Genomic DNA, 19,510 nt, shown 5'->3' on the forward strand with positions numbered 1-19,510 from the left:
CTGATGTGCTAACACTGATTTTGATGATGCTATATTGAGAAAGATATAAGTCAGTATAAGGTGGTCATTTCCTGACAGGATGGATTTCAGTGGATCTCTATTGGGAGCCCTTAAAATAGAACAGGGTATGTTGCTCAAAAGCAAAAACTCAGTATTAAAGGAACAAAAAAGCAAGTAAGTGGTGTTAAGTGTAACACAAAACCTCTTTAATCATCCATTCAACAAACATTTGAGGTTGTACTATCGGCACGCCACTGGTGGGGGCACTGGATTTACAGTAGTGAATAATTACAAAAATTTCTGTTTGGAACTTATATTCTAGTGGGAAGAGACAACAAAAAGAAAAGTAAAACATAAGTTAGATGGAGAGAAGTCTTATGAAGACAGATGGGCAATGGGAATACACAATGGATGTTGCAGTAGTGACAAGTCATTGGCCTCTGGCTCCCCTCTCTTTCTGAGCATGCCACATAACGCCCTGGATTTTTTTTTGGGGGGGGGCTGCACCAGGGGCGTATGGAAGTTCCCAAGTCAAATCTGAGCTACAGTTGCCAGCCTATACCACAGCCGCAGCAACACGAGATCTGAGCTGCGACTGTGACCTATACCACAGCTCATGGCAACAAGAGATCACTGACTCACTGAGCAAGGCCAGGGATTGAACACGCATCTTCATGGATACTAGTCGGGTTCGTTTCTGCTGAGCCACAACTTGACGTCCAATGCCCTGGATTTTTTGTCTCATTTTGCAAATCCTGCTTTCTGCATACCCAGTGTGAAATCCCTGTTCTGATGTTCACACCTAGTTTCTTGCCGACCAGATTAGGTCGAATTTAGACTCAAATCTAAAGCCTAGAGCAGGGTATTCAAATAATCCTGAGAGTTTGCAGAGAATCAGAAGGGGCAGGGAAAAGAAATCAAAACAGATCCTCTTTAGGAAAGATTAAGTGTATCTTTACCTTTTCACCCCTGGCCTCACAGCTCAAGGATTTGGCAGGGCCTAGAGGTAGCTGGAAGGAGGTTCTGGGTAAATTATAATAGTTATGGCAAGAGTGGCGATGGTGCGCTATCAGGCTTGGCCAGGAACGGGAATAGGTGGCGAAGCTGCTGATGGTGACAATGAAGTCACAGATTCCTCTCCTTGTGAAGTCAAAATCATTTAAAAAAACCAGTGATGGTCACGTCATCCAGAGTTGAGGTCTCCCTTCGGTCCTTGGGGCAGAGTGCCGCCTAACTATGGCCCCGGCCAGCATTAAACACCGAAACCATTTCAAACGCAGCTGGTAGGAGTACTAAGACTGCTTTACCAAGGCCTCCGCCCAGGTCTGGCTGCAGGGCTAGGAGCCGGGCGGAGATCCTTGGCCGGCCCGCCCCTCCCCGCACGGCCCCATGGGAGTTGTAGTTCAGTCGTCGAAGGGCTGCAGTAAGCTCCGACCCGCTCTTCCGCTTCCTCCCCGCCCGGGATGAGTGAGCAGAATGCGGACCGCTGGCGGGTACCTAGAGAGTGTGAGACTACAATTCCCAACGGACCGCTGCTTCCAGCGCGCAGCCCCAGGTACCCGGCGGTGCGCTTCAGGCTTCCGCGCACGCGCACGCGCGTCGGGCGGTGGCGGGATTCGGCCGCGTGTGCTCTCCAGCCCCAGCCCGCCCTGCGCTCGCGGCTCTTTGGGCGGCCGGTCGAGTCCTGCCAGCCAGCGTTGTGGTTGCTCTCTCGCGGCTCTGCGCGCCCCTCCTTCTCCCCAGTTTCTTCTAGAGGCCAGGCCCCGCCCGTTTCCCGTCTCCAGGGCCTGGTTCGTTCCCGCCCCAGCCCGCCCCTCTCTGTGCCCCTGCTGCCTCTGCTGGAGGCGGAGGCTCCATGTTGTCCCCTCAGCGAGCGGTAGCGGCTGCATCGCGAGGAGCAGGTGAGGCGCCCAATTTTCCCTCCAAGCCCGCTCCGTGCCTCACCCGCCGCCCTCTCTGCTGTCGCTCCGAGGAGAGCGCAGGCTCCACCCGCCGCCCTTTGTCGTCCGGGATTGGACCGCGCGCCCCTCGGTGGGGTCCCTTGGCCCGCGAGTTCGGGTCCGGGGGCTGCTCTCTGGGCCGGGCAGGTCGGGCGCTGGCGGCTCCTTTTTCGGGCCCCGGCTGGGAGCGGCTGCCTTCGGGAGTAGGGCCCTGCGCCCGGGAGAGGCTGTTAGTGCTTCTCGGGGCTGCAGCTGCCCGTCTGGCTCCTCCTCTCCCCGCCTGGGGCAGCCCGAGGGCGGGTGGTCTCCGGGCGGCGTTCAGAGGCTTCGCCCGGCGGGCCACGCCCTGGGCCGAGCCGGGTGCCCTGGGCTGTTGCCCGTTCCCTGCCTGGCGCCTCGCAAGCTCGCTGGCCGGGAACCTTGGGCCGAGTGGTTCTGGCCGTGTTAATGGGCCCAGGGAGCGGGGAAGGTAGAGGCTTCATTGTTCAGCCTTTTCCAAAGCCCCGGGGAGGGCTTAGAGTGGGAAGCTTCATTTTTATCCTAACCACCTCGAGTTACTGGCAAGAAGTGTTAGGAAAGTCCATTTTCAACCCACACTTGTCTCCGTAAAGGAGATAGAAGAATGTGGCCTAAATGGATTTTTATTAAGTTCTTTTAGTACGCTTGGTACAGTGCCTTGTTCTTTTGCTTTCCTCAAGACATAGAAACTAGTAAAAGTATTAAATAAAAACCAAACAGTCACCATAAATTCATGGAAACGATGTCATCTATCATTTTTACCTGGCTTTACTCTTGCTTGCTGTGTGTGCTCTTGAAATGACCAGGAGTTTCACTTGCGAAATCTAAAGGCAACAAAAGAATAGAAGATTGTTTGAAGAATCTTAATAAATAGATACCAGCCTTCAAATTTGAATTTGAAGTTGGGAAGGAATGTTTTGAGAAAGGGGAAAAGAACTAACGGGTCAAAAACGTGGTTTCGCATTTGGGCTGGCTTTTAGAGAAGCAAAACCTACGTAGCTCTAGCTCTCTCTAAACCGCGACAAGTGTTAACATTATGTACTGAATAGTCCTGCTTTTTTTTTTTTTTTCCTCAAATCCTCACAGATTAGCTCATACTATAGAAATCTGTGTTGCTGCTTTAACACCTGTAAAGGAAACAGTTGGCTGAAAAGTCTCTCTGTAGGTAATGAAGCATTGCACTGGTAGAGCAGGTCGTTTTATTAGCTAAAGTTTTTCTCATTGGAGTAATCATAAAATTAAGAAAAGTTGGGAGTTCCCTTGTGGTGCAGTGGGTTAAGGAGCCCACGTTGTTACTACAGCTGTTTGGGTCACTGTAGTGGTCGCTGCTGTGGAGTGGGTTCGATTCCTTGCCCAGGGAACTTACACATGCCGAGAGTGCTGCCAAAAGAAATGATAATAGAGGATAAACGTGGTAATGTGTACTAGCATAATTGTCTTAGTTTTCACAAAACAGGGGTTGTTCAGAATAGACCTTTTTAAAATTGGTTTTCTCTGGTGTAGCACATGCATTTTTCATTTTTATGATCCCTAAATCATAAAGGATATGCTGACACTATTTATTTATTTATTTATTTTTGGTCTTTTTGCTATTTCTTGGGCCACTCCCATGGCATATGGAGGTTCCCAGGCTAGGGGTCAAATCGGAGCTGTAGCCACCGGCCTATGCCAGAGCCACAGCAACGCAGGATCCGAGCCGCGTTTGCAGCCTACACCACAGCTCACGGCAACGCCGGATCCTTAACCCACTGAGCAAGGGCAGGGACTGAACCCGCAACCTCATGGTTCCTAGTCGGATTCGTTAACCACTGCGCCACAACGGGAACTCCGACACTAATTATTTAAAATGAGCTAGGGAGTTCCTGGTGTGGCTGAGCGGAAATGAATCCAAGTAAGAACCATGAGGTTGCGGGTTTGATCTCTTGCCTCGCTCAGTGGGTTAAGGATCCGGTGTTGCCTTGGGTTGTGGTGTAGGTTGAAGATGCGGTTCAGATCTGCTGTGGATGTGGCTGTGGCGTAGGCTGGCAGCTGTAGCTCCGATTAGACCCCTAGCCTGGGAATCTCCATATGCTGTGGGTGTGTCCCTAAAAAGCAAATAAAATAAAATGAACTGGTAGAGAATAGTAAGAAGCAAGAAATATAAAGTCCTTTATCTTCCCTATTCCCCAGTGGTAGTTATTACTCGCAGTTCAATCATGTATTCTTCTAAGATTTCTGTGAAGTACCTTAGGGAACCTTAGGTTGTGTTAACTTGTTTGAGAACTGGTTTAAAATTTACCTGTAATGACTTGGCATGACTAGGCATGCTTGCTAAAGTTTCTGTGGCCTTGGGTATTGGCTATTGAGAAATTTGTTCAAATAATACAACTTTAGTTTAAAGTTATAGTCTGAATTTTTACACATATTTCTGACTTATCTTTGAGATTCTAGGAATATATATATATATATATATATATATATATTTTTTTTTTTTTTTTTTTTTTGGTCTTTTTGCCCTTTTCTTGGGCCGCTCCCGCGGCATATGGAGGTTCCCAGGCGAGGGGTCCAATCAGAGCTGTAGCTGCTGGCCTATGCCAGAGCCGCAGCAACGTGTGATTGGAGCTGCGTCTGCAACCTACACCACAGCTCACGGCAATGCCAGATCCTTAACCCACTGAGCAAGGCCAGGGACCGAACCCGCAACCTCATGGTTCCTAGTCAGATTCGTCAACCACTGTGCCACGATGAGAACTCCTCTAGGAATGTATTCTTTAAAAGAAAGATGAAGAGGGGAAATCTTTTTGTTACTGTAGAGCTGTGGTTCTCAGGCTTGCTGCACATTACAATAATCTGGGGTTGGAGTTCCTGCTGGGGTACAGTGGTTTAAGAATCTGACTCCTCCTGCTAAGGTCACTGCGGAGGCGCAGGTTTGATCCCAGGCCTGGAGCAGTTGGTTAAAGGATCCATCCTTTCCACAGTTGCTGCTTAGGTCACAGCTGTGGCTTAGATTCAATCCCTGGCCAGGGAACTTCCATATGCCACCAGTGTGGCCTTAAAACAAAACAGGAGTTCCTGTCGTGGTGCAGAGGAAATTAATCCGACTAGGAACCATGAAGTTGTGGGTTTCGATCCCTTTCCTCCCTCAGAGGGTTAAGTAAGGGTCTGGCGTTGTCGAGAGCTGTGGTGTAGGTCCAAGGCATGGCTCGGATCCTGCAGATCCTGACTTGCTATGGCTGTGGTGTAGGCTGGCAGCTGTAGCTCCGATTTGACCCCTAGCCTGGGAACCTCCATATGTCTCGGGTGCAGCCCTAAAAAGCAAAAAAAAAAAAAAAAAAAAACAACCCAAAAAACAAAACACCCTCAGGTAACCAGATTGGTTTTCGTTATTTATAGGGAAGAGCCGAACAAGATGAATATTGAATTCATTCTATTAAAAACGTAGGAGTTCCTGTTGTGGCTCAGCAGGTTAAGAACCTGACTGGTATCCATGAGGATGCAGGTTCGATCCCTGACCTCACTCAGTGGGTTAAGGATCTGGCATTGCTGTGAGTAGTGTAGGTCACAGATACGGCTCGGATCCTGAGTTGCTATGGTTATGGTATGGGCCTGCAGCTACAGCTCCAATTCGACCCCTAGCTGGGGAACTTCCTTATGTGAAACTTGCATATGCTGTGGGTGCAGCCCTAAAAAACAAAAACCATGTATTTCCTTGTGGTATATAGACTAGTATCTTTTTTAGATTCAGCCTGGTCTCTGCATTTCTGACTGTATAATACTGTTTAGTCATATTGATCTTCATAAATCTATGAAACACTCCAAAAAAAAATTTTTTTTTGAAACACTCCAAAATTCTTAATTGACAAAGAAAACGTGGTTTGGTTCAGCATTCTGTGCTGAAGTACAAAGATTTTCTACAACAAATAAATTGGGAAAAAGCTTCCTCTTAAAACTTTTAATTAAATAGAATGTAATTTCCCCTACTATTCTGAGTTGCATTTAGTATTTTCACTGAAACAACCTTAAAAATATTGTATCTAGGCGTTCCCGTCGTGGTGCAGCAGAAACGAATCCAGCTAGGAACCATGAGGTTGCGGGTTCAATCCTTGGCCTCGCTCAGTGGGTTAAGGATCCTGCATTGTCGTGAGCTGTGGTGTAGGTGGCAGATGCGGCTTGGATCTGGTGTTGCTGTTGCTGTGCTGTGGTTGTGGCATAGGCTGGCGGCTGTAGCTCTGATTAGACCCCTATCCTGGGAACCTCCATGTGTCATGGGTGTGGCCCTAAAGACAAAAAGACCAAAAAAGAAAAGCTTTTTCCTACCATCAACCGAAAAGGAACCACACCCAGCAGTTCTAGAGTTGGCTGAGGGCTTTAGTGTACTTAACCATCACGTATGCTGATGTGTTTTCTCTGGCCTTGTCTGCGGATTAGGGACTTTAAGAAAGTCAAGACTGCCAGCAAGAACAGGGCATGAAAATGTTATGTTTCCGTTTTGGGGTGTGTTGCTTTTGCCCTTTAGAGAATGTGGTATTTCAAAAAGAGAGTGGAAAACTCAGGTCATAACTTTACCCTGAGTCATGCACTCTACTCAGTGAAATGTTTCTGTAACTGTAGTTATGATGTGCTTTTCAGAACTCTCTGGACCGTAAGGATGAGTACTGGGGCTGGCTCCACCCCAGTGGTTTTTAACCTAGGGTGATTTTTGTCCTCACATGTCGATGTCCGGAGACGTTTATGGGTCTCACAGTCACAGGGGAGTGCTCTTGGTATCTAGTGGGTAGAGGCCAGAAATACTGCTAAATACCCTGCAATGAATGGGACAGCTCCCCACAATATCCAGCCCAATGTATCTGCGGTGCTGAGTTAGAAACCCTGGTCCCAACTGTCGAACGGAGTTCCGTTGTGCCTCAGTGGTAATGAACCTGGCTAGAATCCATGAAGACGAAGGTTCAATCCCTGGCCTCACTCAGTGGGTTAAGGATCTGGTGTTGCCGTAAGCTGTGGTGTTAAGTCGCAAATGCAGCTTGGATCCGGTGTTGTTGTGGTATAGGCTGTCAGCTATACTCTGATTCAACCCCTAGCCCGGGAACTTCCAGATGCAGCGCATGCCGCCCTAAAAAGACAAAATCAGAACAAAACCAAAACCCAAAACCGTCGAATTGATCAACTAAATTCTGCCTGAATTATCTGAAATAGCAATTGTAATTGCTTCCCATTAATTTCATTGAATTTATCATTGAGGAGCATTTAAACTTTTTCCCCTATAATGCTTTTTCTGATAGAACTTCTTAAAGTTTGTTTTCCATAGGACCAGAAAGCCAATTATGATTCAGTAGTCTCTTTTTTTTTTTTTTTGGTGAGCCCGCGGCATGTGGAAATTCTTGAGCCAGGGATTGAACCCAAGCCACAGCTGTAACCAGAGCCACAGCATTGACAATGCCAGATCCTTAACCTGCTGAGCCACAGGGAAACTCCTTATCTACTTTTATTTAGCCTATGCAGCTACTGTTTTATCTTCAGCCCTCTAAAAATTCAGAAGTACTTCTAGGAAGAAAGTGCTGTAATTTGTACAGATCTCTACAATTTTTTTCCCTATCATTAATTTCGCATGTTAGTCTTTTAACCATTCTTTTTGGGTTGTCTTTGTTTTGGTACAAAGCTAGTCCACTGAATCCAGTTATATGACTATTTGAATAGGCATTCTTAAACCTTTTGGTTAGTCTGGATTGAGGTGTGTTGTGTCAGAAACAAAGGGTTAGAGTTCCTGCTGTGGCACAAGGGGATTGGCAGCTCAGAGGTGATTCCCTGGCCCAGGAGCTCCCTATGCCTTGGGGCAGCTAAAAAAGAAAAAACTAAAGTATAAATCAGTACTTTAAAGTAATTAGATGGAGAGTTCCCTTCATGGCTCAGCGGAAACGAATCTGACTAGTATCCATGTGGATGCGGGTTTGATCCCTGACCTGGGTCAGTGGGTTAAAGATCTGGTGTGTCCGTGAGCTGTGGTGTAGGTCAAAGATACCGCTCGGATCCTGCATTGCTGTGCCCGTGGCTGTGGCCAGCAGCTGTAGCTTCAATTCCACCCCTAGGTTGGAAATTGCCATATGCTGCAGGTGTGGCTCTAAAAGGCAAAAAAAAAAAGTAATTAGGAAAAAGATTGAGCTTACACGTAAACTATTAGACTCCTCTTTATGCAAATATTTTCAACATTCTCTACATACTTTGAAATGATGGCTGATATAGTAGAACTATGAGCTATTTACAGCAAAAATCAGAATTGGCAGTAGGATATGCTATTTCTACCACTCACTTTTTTTTGGGGGGGGGGGTCTTTTTAGGGCCGAGGCATAAGGAGGCTCCCAGGCTAGGGGTTCAATCAGAGCTGTTGCTGTTGGCCTGTGTCATAGCAACTTGTGATCCTAGCTGCGTCTTTGATCCACACCACAGCTCACGGAAACGCCGGATCCTTAACCCACTGAGCGAGGCCAGGGATTGAACCAGTGTCCTCATGGATGCTGGTCGGGTTCGTTAACCACTGAGCCAAGATGGGAGCTTCAACCCTTTTTAAAACATAGGTTATAAGTTCACTTAAATATATATGGGTGATAGATGTGACCATGGTGAGGCCATATCTTTGTGTATGTATAAAAATGTCACATCTGTTATTCATATAAGTGAACCCAATATAGCATTAACTTTTCATATAAAAGAACAATAGTTGTTCATCTAAGTGAGCATTACTCTTGTCTCAGAACACATATCTAGATCTTGGAAAATGGAGAGGTAGGTAAGTTTGCTACTTAAAGGTTTTTCTAGTTTTTCTATTCCTGGAGGTTAAATCTCTAGAGTATACTCTAGAGTATAAGATTCCTGAGAAGAGGGAGTGATTTCACTGCAAATTGGGGGATCCCTCCCCCTAAAAAAATTCCCCAAACAAAACCCCAGTTCTTTTGTGGGGTCCTTACTGGGCAAGTTGCTTTAATGTTTTTATCATCATCAACTTTGATCTGTTCTTTAACTAGGCCTATACAGTTTAAATTAAGCCAAGGCATGAAGAGGTTATCTAGCAAGTTTGGCCAATTTAGATACTCAGGAAATTTTCAATTGTTCAAGAGACATTGAATTTTAGAGCTAGAAAATAACTTTATGGAGTTCCTGTTGTGGCTTAGTGGTAAGGAACCCAACTAATATCTATGAGGACGTGGGTTTGATCCCTGGCCCTGCTCAGTGGGTTAAGATCTGGCATTGCCGTGAGCTGTGGTGTAGGCCAGCAGATGCAGCTGCAATTCGATTTCTACCCTGGGAACTTTTGTATGCTGCAGGTATGGCCCTAAAAAAGCAAAAAAAAAAAAAAAAAGAAAAGAAAAGAATTTTACCCAACTGCCTGATTTTGTAGAAGAAAGTGAAACACAGAGAAAATGATTTACTCGTGCTGTTAACAGTACAAAACCCGGGCCCGGAAGCCTGGTCTTTCCAGATAGTTAGGGAAGGGCTTTTTCCTTGTACTTACTGCCTCACTAGCATAGCAGCCTTTGCCAAAAACAGGAGTTTAAGTCACAAGGAAAAAATGGAAGTGTTTGATGGTGTTTTGCAAATAGGAAGATGGTCAGGGAAGATGTGGAGGCTGAAAGGTGGAAATTTGAGAGAAGTGGAGTAGCTGAGAGGAGCCACTTTGATGGTACTTAGACTTATATTAGTGCAGAAAGGGTTGCTAGAGGTTAAACCTTGACTCATCTTATTGTTGAGACTGAAGACAACATGCCCAGGATCACACAGCTTGTTAGTGGTAGAACTGGAACAGGAACTTGTCGCCTGACTCTTACACCCATATATTTCTACATCATGCTCCTGAGAGTGAGCTGATGGTGGAATAGCCAGGTGATTCTGCCCCTTAGGCATTGTACATTTCAACCTAAGTGCAGGTTAGAAATGAACGTAGTTGCGTCCCCAACATAGAGGGTGTAGTGAAATGATAGGAATAAAGAGCTCATTCAGGGGGTGGGTGGGAATTGGGGAGGGCTGAAGCAGAGCATTGGTGTGTTATCACAGGAGTTTGGAAAGGAGAACCAGTGAAAGGGGATATTAAAGAGGCTAGAAGAAAAATAAATAAAAAACAAGGAAAAAAAAAAAAAAGAGGCTCGAAGAGAGCTAGGAGTGTGCACTGTTGCTGGGTCCGAAGTTTTAGAAGTGGTTGGTGGTTGTGTTTGGTCACAAGTGCAGGGTCGAATGAGGATCAAGAAAAGCCTATTGGAGAACAGACTTGTGGTTGCCAGGAGGGAAGGGGAGGGAGTGGGATGGACTGGGAATTTGGGGTTATTAGATGCAAACTACAGCTTTTGGAATGGATAAACAATGGGATCCTGCTGTATAGCTCTGGGAACTATGTCTGGTCACTTGTGATGCGGCATGATAATGTGAGAAAAAAGAATGCATCCATGTATGTGTGACGGGGTCACCTTGCGGTGTAGCAGAAAATTGACAGAACGCTGTAAATCAGCTATAATGGAAAAAATAAAAATCATTATATATATAAAAAAAGAAAACTTCATTCCTGTATAGGAGTCAAGAGAAAAATTAAAAAAGAAAAGAAAAGCCTGTTGGATTTGGCAAGAGAGGTCATTGATGAACCAGAGAATGGTTTCCAACAGAGACTGAGAGGAAAATCAGATTGCAAGGTAATAAGAAGGGAGTGGGCAGATAAACAGAAGAAGACCTACCTTTGAGGAGTCTGACAGTGAGGGAAAGGAGACTGGGGGGAGGAAGGAGAAGAAACGGACTTTTTTTTTCTTTTTCTTTTTTTAGGGCTGCACCTGCAGCACGTGGAAGTTCCCAGGCTAGGGGTCAAATCGGAGCTGCATCTTCTGGCCTATACCACAGCTGCAACAATGTGGGTTCTGAGCCACAGCTGCGATCTGCACCACAGCTTGCCGCAGTGCCAGATCCTTAGCCCACTGAGCGAGACCAGGGATCGAACCTGCCTCCTGAATGCTAGTCAGGTTCTTAACCTCTTGAGCCACAACGGGAACTCTTTCACTGATTTTTATTGAGGTTGTTTACATGGACTTTCAGGTTTACCCTTCATGATACTAGGAAGCGGATAGTCTGTGGTAGGCGCTGTGGCTGAATATGACCGTTTCTCTGCTCCCCGTGAGTTCCCAGTCTGGGTGATAAATCATAATTACAACGTGATAATGTTTTAAGGAGTGGCGTGATCGTATGCACAAGGTTTTAGTGGAAATAGGAAAGTGGGTTCCCTTTATTGAGCCCCTGATATGTGTCATTCTCAGTGCTTTGAGATGGGTTTTTAGGTTTATAAATAAATGGAGCTTCAAAAGGTTAGAAATTTTATCCACAGTCACACTGTGACTAAGTGGTGGAGTTTGTGTATTCTGCAAATATTTATTGGGTGTCTACTCTCTGCACTGTTGTGGTTCTTGGGAGATACAGCATTGAACAAAAGAGACAAAAATATCTGCTTTTGTGGAGCTTACATTCTAGAGGGGGGAAGTATTCAAGCCCTGCCCTGTCTCGATGGCTCTTTGGTGGTGTACCATGTAAAGTGATGGGCTCGGAGAGGATGAGGTGAGGGATCAAGACGGAGGGGAGGGTAAAGGGAGTCCTGAAGGATGAGCAAGTATTGCTGGGAGTCAGCGGAAGAAGCATTTCAGGTGGTGGGAGGAAATGGTTGATAGGCTGGACGTTTGAAATTTTGGAATTAAGATAGGATAGGACCTGAATCCAAACTTTCTCCCCTGGAGGAAAACTCAGTAGCAATAAATTTCCTGGGAGGAAGAGGAGAAGGAGAATAAAGAATGAGAGGCACTGAGGCAGTAGGGAGAATGGTAAAAGTCTTTGACGTATAGGGTGGAGATTGTAGCTTTGAGCCGTCAATGCACAAAATGTTTTTGATGGTTTTTTATGTAGTGGCTGTCGCGGTACGTTTTTGTACAGTAATGAAGGCGTTCAGGCCTAAGGGACGAGGTGACATTGTCACAGCCTCACTTGAGGATGTTGGCTTGCCCGATCAACCGAACAGGCAAGAGAGGCTGGAAGGTGGCATGGCTAAAGGAAAGGGCCCTAAGGTTTGGATTAAGGGATCTAAGGGACTGGGGAATCTGAGAAGTGAGGATACATCTGCAAAGGACAGTGACATGGTATCTAGAAAGGGGTGAGGAGAAATAGTTTTTACTTGGATGATCAGTAAAGTAGTCCTGTTGTCTTAGGAAGTGAGAGATGAGAATGGTGTGGTGGAAAGAGAGCAGCTCTATTTGCTTAAATAGAATCGTTGGTGATGTGACACAGTTCAAAATGATTTTTCCCTTATGTGGACCCAAACCAAAGGAACAAGGTCTTTTAAAATCTGATGTGTCTAGCATACTGTTGAAGAGAAAGGCAGGATCACCCCAGCTCCTCCAACTAGCCTGGTTCTTTTTCTTTTTGCTGTGCTATATAGATAGAGGAAGAGATAAGTGATGGCTTTCTTTTTTTTTTTTTTTGTTTTTTTTTTGTTTTTTTTTTGTTTTTTGTTTTTTAGGGCCACACCTATGGCATATGGAAGTTCCTGGGCTAGGGGTTGAATCAGCTGCAGCTGCTGGTCTATGCCACACCCATAGCAAAGCGGGGTCTGAGCCACGACTGCGACCTACACCTCAGCTCTTGGCAATGCCAGATCCCTTTAACCTTCTGAGTGAGGCCATGGATCGAACCTGCATCCTCATGATACCAGTCCATTCTTAACCCGCTGAGCCACAGCAGGAACTCCTCTCTCTCTCTTTTTCTTTTTTGTTGTTGTTGTTGTTGTTGTTGTTGTTGTTGTTGTTATTGTTGCTATTTCTTGGGCCGCTCCCGCGGCATATGGAGGTTCCCAGGCTAGGGGTCGAATCCGGGCTGTAGCCACCGGCCTACGCCAGAGCCACAGCAACGCGGGATCCGAGCCGCGTCTGCAACCTACAGCACAGCTCACAGCAACGCCGGATCGTTAACCCACTGAGCAAGGGCAGGGACTGAACCCGCAACCTCATGGTTCCTAGTCGGATTCGTTAACCACTGCGCCACGACGGGAACTCCCTCTTTTTCTTTTTTAAACTGTTCTCAGTGGTCGTCACCTTTTCTCGCAGTGCAGTTCACTGTGGACAACTGCATGCATTTTTATCATTGGATTCTCTCTCTTGTTTGTAGCTCCAGGTATCCTTATCTTCCATGCCTGTTGCCCTGACAATACCACCTGCATCCTTAGGGTCTTAGCCTTCTACGATTTTATAGGACATATCATTCCTTCTTTTCACAGTTGTTTATTATGAGCCCTGCTCTATGTCAGTACATTCACATTGAAATAGATGAAATTGAAAGAGCCAGTGTCATGAGCTTAATCGTGAAGTCCTGGGGGACTGATGTTTTGGTTACTAGCTTTGGCTATATCGCATAGAGCCTCCGAAGAAGTGACTTAGACAAGGTAGACATGGTTCCTTGTCGTGAAAGTGAGCCAGTATGGCAGTTCTGCTGCCTGAAGTCCTCAGCCCTTCCTGTCTTGTTGCTCCAGTACTCCTAGGGTGTTGCCCTCATGTGCCTGGTCCAGGGTGTCGCGCTCCCACTTCTGCATCTAGCTAGCAGGAAGGGGGAAGATGCGTGATCTGGAAGTTGCTGTATCATTTCCAGTCAGAACTTAGTCACATGGTGATGCCCTCCAGATGGAATTGGGTTGGAGATGTGTTTCTTCTGAGCGGTTTTATGCCCAGCTAAAAATCTATTTCCGGAGCAGAAGGAGAAAATGAACATTGAGGGGAGTAACCAGCCATCTCAGGGACTTTGGTACTGCTTTGAGTATTGCACAGTGCTTAACCCCGTGGCTTATCCTTGAGGCTGGAATAAGTTGTTCTCATTTGTTTTTTTATGTGAAAGACTGAACCTCTTCAGGCCACTTGTTGTTATGGCAATAAGAAGAACCCTAAGAGATTATTCACAGAAATAGTTCTTTTTTATCCAGGCAGTAATGGGTAGGAAGAGTATGAGTGTATATTTATTACTATGATAGCATAATATTTAATCTATATTTGTAACTCGTTTTCCAGGAGTTCCCGTTGTGGCTCAGTGGTTAACGAATCCGTCTAGGAACCATGAAGTTGTGGGTTTGATCCCTGACCTCCCTCAGGGATTAAGGATCTGATGTTGCCATGAGCTGTGGTGTAGGTCGTAGATGTGGCTCGGATCTGTGGCTGTGGTGTAGGCTGGCAGCTGCAGCTCTGATTCCACCCCTAGCCTGGGAACTTCCAGATGCCATGGGTGTGGCCCTAAAAAGGCAAAAAAAAAAAAAAAAAAATTTAGCCATTCCGATGGGCGGGCCGTGGTATCTCATTATGGTTTTAATTTACATTTCTTTGTAACTGATGTATGGGAACACCTTTTCATGATTATCGACTATTTGGATATCCTTTTTTATGAAGGGCCTGTTCATAGTCAGTTGCCCATTACTGTTTTTAAAGTTTGAGTGATTCCAGTTGTCTCTTTCTTAGGGATTTCTGTGATGATTCTGGATATGAGTTCTTTGGGCTTAGATGTTGTGAATATTTTCTTCTAGCCCGTGGCTGCATTTTTACTCCCTTAGTGATGTCTTTTAATGAATAAAAATTCTTAATTTTAATGACGTCGACTTTGTTATTTTTTCTCTTTTGTGGTGAGTGCTTTTGTAATCTGTTTAAGAAGTTTTTTTCTCTTCCCATGTTAAAAAATACGTATTTTAAAAATATTTGAAACTAATTTTTTTTTTTTCCTGTGCAACACCATAGGTGATGCCATGGAGGGTGGAAAGCCTGGTCCCGTGCAGGTTGTTATGGTTCAGAAAGACCAACATTCCTTTGAGCTAGAAGAGAAAGCCTTGGCCAGCATCCTCTTACAGGACCACATCCGAGACCTTGATGTGGTGGTGGTGTCGGTGGCTGGTGCCTTCCGAAAGGGCAAGTCCTTCTTTCTGGACTTTATGCTGCGATACTTATATTTCCAGGTAAGGTGGAAATTATTTCCCCTCAAATTAGAAAGTGAGCCTTTTACGTCCAAAAGAGCTAAAATAAATTCATGAATTTTCCTTGATGTGTAAAGTTACTCAAAATTTAAGATTTAATGGAAATTTCCGATTTTTCCTGCAGAAGGAAGGTGGCCATTCAAATTGGTTGGGTGACCCAGAAGAACCGTTAACAGGGTTTTCATGGAGAGGGGGCTCTGACCCAGAAACCACTGGGATTCAGATCTGGAATGAAGTGTTCACTGTGGAGAAGCCAGGCGGGAAGAAGGTAAGGCAGGAAAAGACTCACGCATTAACCAGCACAGCAAAATGAGAACTTGAGTGTGTCTTCTTATAATCTAATTAGGAAATGATTTTTATTGGAATGATAGAAGTGCACGGTTTTAAAATAATGTATGAACGTAATTTATTTATTTTTTTGTTTTTGGTTTTTTTTTTTTTTTGTCTTTTTGCTATTTCTTTGGGCCGCTCCCGCGGCATATGGAGGTTCCCAGGCTAAGGGTCGAATCGGAGCTGTAGCCACTGGCCTACGCCAGAGCCACAGCAACACGGGATCCGAGCCGCGTCTGCAACCTACACCACAGCTCACGGCAACGCCGGATCGTTAACCCACTGAGCAAGGGCAGGGATCGAACCTGCAACCTCATGGTTCCTAGTCGGATTCGTTAACCACTGCGCCACTACGGGAACTCCTGAACGTAATTTAAACGGACAAATGATAATATAAGGCTTCTTCTAACAGAAAACAGCCGTCAGATGCCCTTGCCCTCCCTCTCTCATTTTCACAGCACTCTCAACGGTTTCAGATGCTACTTCCTTTTTTTTTTTTTTTTTTTTTTTTTTTTTTGTCTTTTTGCCTTTTTCTGGGGCCGCTCCCGCAGCATATGGAGGTTCCCAGGCTAGGGGTCGAATTGGAGCTGTAGCTGCTGGCCTACACCGCAGCCACAGCAATGCCAGATCCGAGCTGTGTCTGCGACCTGTACCACAGCTCACGGCAATGCTGGATCCTTAACCCACTGAGCGAGCCAGGGATCGAACTAGAAACCTCGTGGTTCCTAGTTGGATTCATTAACCACTGAGCCATGATGGGAACTCCGTCAACTAGTATTTTAAATTTCTTTTTCAACAACAAAAACATCTAAATCACAGCTTGGAAAGTGAGCTAATTGGCTTCAACATTTGGCTGTTTTGACTGTCATTGTGATTTTTTTTCCCCCTCTTTTCATACTGCTCTGTATACCTCTCTTTTGTATCATCTCCTGAGGTCAGAGCAGATAATCTCCAGCAAGGTTTTCTGGTTGGAAAACAAGTCACCTAGGGGAGTTCCCATTGTGGCTCAGCAGGTTAAGAACCCAACTAGTATCCATGAGGATGCAGGTTTGATCCCTAGCCTTACTCAGTGGGTTAAGGATCCGGTGTTACCATGAGCCATAGTGTAGGTTGCAGACATGGCTTGGATATGGTGTTGCTGAGGCTGTGGTGTAGGCCCGCAGCTGTAGTTCTGATTTAGCCCCTAGCCTGGGAACTTCCATATGCTCCAGGTGCGGCCCTAAGAAAGAAAAAAGAAAAAAAAAAAGGTATCTAAATACATATATGTATTGAAAAAAATATGCATGTGTGTAAATCCGCACAGTTCAAATCTGTGTTGTTTAAGGGTCAATTGTAATTGTACTTTTCTGATATAACCTGTGGGCAGGTGCTTAATCTTTTTTTTTTTTTTGCATACAATATTTTGTTTTTATTTATTTATTTTTTATAATGCTTTTTATTTTTTCCATTATAGCTGGTTTACAGTGTTCTGTCAATTTTCTACTGCACAGCAGGGTGACTCAGTCACACATACATGTATACATTCTTTTTTCTGACATTATCATGCTCCATTACAAGTGACCTGACATAGTTCCCTGTGCCTTAATCCTTATTTAAATGTTATCTGTACTTTCTTTTTCTTTCTTTCTTTTTTTTTTTTTTCTTTGTGGGAATCCGACCAACCCCACAGCTCCTGGCAATGCCGGATCCTTAACCCACTGAGTGAGGTCAGGAATTGAGCCCGTGTCTTCATGGATTCTAGTCAGGTTCTGAACCACGGAGCCACAAAGGGGACTCCCTGTTACCTGTCCTTTTCAATTTCTGCGTGCATTTTCTTTCTTTTCACTTTAATGTGTTTTGTTTGTGTTTTCTCTTTTTTTTTGCAGGTTGCAGTTGTTCTGATGGACACCCAGGGTGCATTTGACAGCCAGTCCACTGTGAAAGACTGTGCTACCATCTTTGCTCTAAGCACCATGACTAGTTCTGTTCAGGTAAAGCCCCTTGATTAGGAAAAAAAATTTTATAGAAGGAATATGATAAAGAGAATGCGTGTAGTTTCAGTTGTCAGAATTTCTGTGATGACATATAAGTGTTCTTTTTTGACTGCAGATATAAGTTAAGCTCTTAGAAGCTCAAGAGCAAACTCAAACTAGTTTTCCACTTTGGTCATAAATACATATTGTGTATGTCAAGAAAAGTCTGAAAAGTGAAAGTTGAAATTATATCAGTTACCTCATATAGGAAATGTGTATTTGGTAAAAATAATTTGAAACTCTTTTAAACTGTAAAGGTAGAATTACGTGATTTCAGCCTTTCCAAGAGACAGATAATACTCCTCTTTAAACAGACCTCCTGTTCGAATATGCAGACCTTTAATTGTACAAAGTTTCTTTCTGTTCAGTGCTCTAGGCTTATTAGGGATTCATTTGAAGTCAGCTAGAGCGGTACCAATCTGGATTTTTGTTTTCTAGATTTATAACTTGTCCCAGAACATTCAGGAAGATGATCTTCAACAGCTACAGGTATATGTTCCTCATAAGAATGTCATCATATCATGTAAGAGTTTTTAAGACTGAGGTGCATTTAACAGCTGAGTAGTCTCACCAAAGGATTGAACTATGGAGGAGGTTTGGGTTCATGGTAATCGTACACTCTGCGTATCTGTTGCTGGACTGGTCAGGGAAGGCCTTACTGCCTTGAGCAGGGAACCCAGGAAAGCAGGTGGGTAAGCCCTGCAGATAGGGGAGGGCTGGGCAAGTGGTGCAGGGGAGGGAGCAGAAGGAAGAAGGACCCTGGGAGGCAGCGTGCTTGGTGGGATCTAGAAACAGCAAGGAGATCAGGGTTTGGGTTGGAGGGTGAGACCCGAGGAGGCCAAGTGTTGAAGTCGGAAGTCTAGGGATGCTCTGCCTTTGTAAGGACTCGGGCTTTTCCTCTGGGTGAGGTGGGAGCCTTGTTTTGATCGGAGGAGTGATATTATTTGACATATTACAAAAGGCTCAATATGTTGTGTTTAGAATAGATTTTTAGAGGCACAAGAGTACATTCAGTGAGACTGGTTATGAAGCTACTGCAATAAATCAGGTGAGGTTAAATTCGTATTTATAAAATGCATGGGATCACGAGCCTGGAAAATAGGATGTGCTTATTAATAACAGCTAGCCATTACTTCTTTTTTTTTTTTTTTTGTCTTTTTGTCTTTTGTTGTTGTTGTTGTTGCTATTTCTTGGGCCGCTCCCGCGGCATATGGAGGTTCCCAGGCTAGGGGTTGTATCGGAGCTGTAGCCACCGGCCTACGCCAGAGCCACAGCAACGCTGGATCCGAGCCGCGTCTACAACCTACACCACAGCTCACGGCAACGCCGGATCGTTAACCCACTGAGCAAGGGCAGAGACCGAACCCGCAACCTCATGGTTCCTAGTCGGATTCGCCAGCCACTGCGCCACGACGGGAACTCCCGCCATTACTTCTTAAACCTGTTACTACGACTGCCTTGTCTTCTCCATAGCAGCAGTTCTTAAATATTTTTCCTGTAAAATCCTCTTTATTGAGTATTCCAGAGTTGGATCCAATCTGGCATGGTTCTCATTCCACTCTTCCCACTGACATTCAGGAAACACTTCAGAATACGTGAGAGTGAGGGCGTCATTTATCATAGAGATTACCTTGAATCAGTTCTGATTTATATTCCTTTTTATTTTTTTGTCTTTTTTCGAGGGCGGCACCCGAGGCATGTGGAGGTCCCAAGGCCAGGGGTCGAATGTAGGCCAGCCTACACCACAGCCACGCCAGATCCGAGCCGCGTCTTCGACCTACACCACAGCTCACCGCAGTGCCGGATCCTCAACCCTCAGAGTGAGGCCAGGGATCAAACCCGCGTCCTCATGGACACTAGTCTGGTTTGTTCATCACTGAGCCACGACAAGAACTCCTATACTCCTTTTTTAAGAATCAGAGTAAATAATTTCCAAACTTTGACTCTTAATGTTACCATGAGCAATTACTTAGACTCCACAATAGGTGGTTCTACACCAGTGCTGTGACTCAGTGGTTGAGAGCTCCTGCTCTGTAAGACATTTCCATCAAAATTTGAATTTGACACCTTTTCACCTGAAACTTATTCCTTTCTAAGCTCCTTTCTTTCACGGTTATGGGAAAGCCTAATTTGTGTGAGGCAGTGGACAGAGTGCTATTAATACAGCAGTGTTTGGGGTGGACAGGATCATGGATTTTTAGTCCAGCTGGTGAGCGGGTACA

The 19,510-nt window shown here is 45.2% G+C and overlaps 1 protein-coding gene across 3 annotated transcripts in view; it reads left to right on the plus strand.

Annotated features, from left to right (window-relative positions):
- The first annotated feature begins 1,440 nt into the window (after nt 1–1,440).
- ATL3 (atlastin GTPase 3) overlaps nt 1,441–19,510 on the plus strand; it is a 47,284-nt gene continuing 29,214 nt past the window's right edge. For 2 of the 3 annotated variants that reach the window (XR_014836888.1, XM_013994185.3), the window contains exons 1-5: nt 1,614–1,901; nt 14,714–14,928; nt 15,071–15,214; nt 17,142–17,246; nt 17,727–17,777. Coding sequence is in view for 2 of the 3 variants with exons in the window: in XM_013994185.3 (XP_013849639.1) it covers nt 1,856–1,901; nt 14,714–14,928; nt 15,071–15,214; nt 17,142–17,246; nt 17,727–17,777 (561 nt within the window). In the remaining variant the exon portion in view is untranslated. Of the gene's footprint in view, nt 1,556–1,613; nt 1,902–14,713; nt 14,929–15,070; nt 15,215–17,141; nt 17,247–17,726; nt 17,778–19,510 lie in introns of those variants that run through there. The other variant, XM_021082904.2, reaches the window with a different exon arrangement.

The sequence above is a fragment of the Sus scrofa genome, chromosome 2, assembly GCF_054392235.1.
Source record: "Sus scrofa isolate SSC_HxYL_T2T_F1_AM1 chromosome 2, Sscrofa_HxYL_maternal_Yorkshire_Landrace_v2.0, whole genome shotgun sequence".
Lineage (NCBI taxonomy): Eukaryota > Metazoa > Chordata > Mammalia > Artiodactyla > Suidae > Sus > Sus scrofa.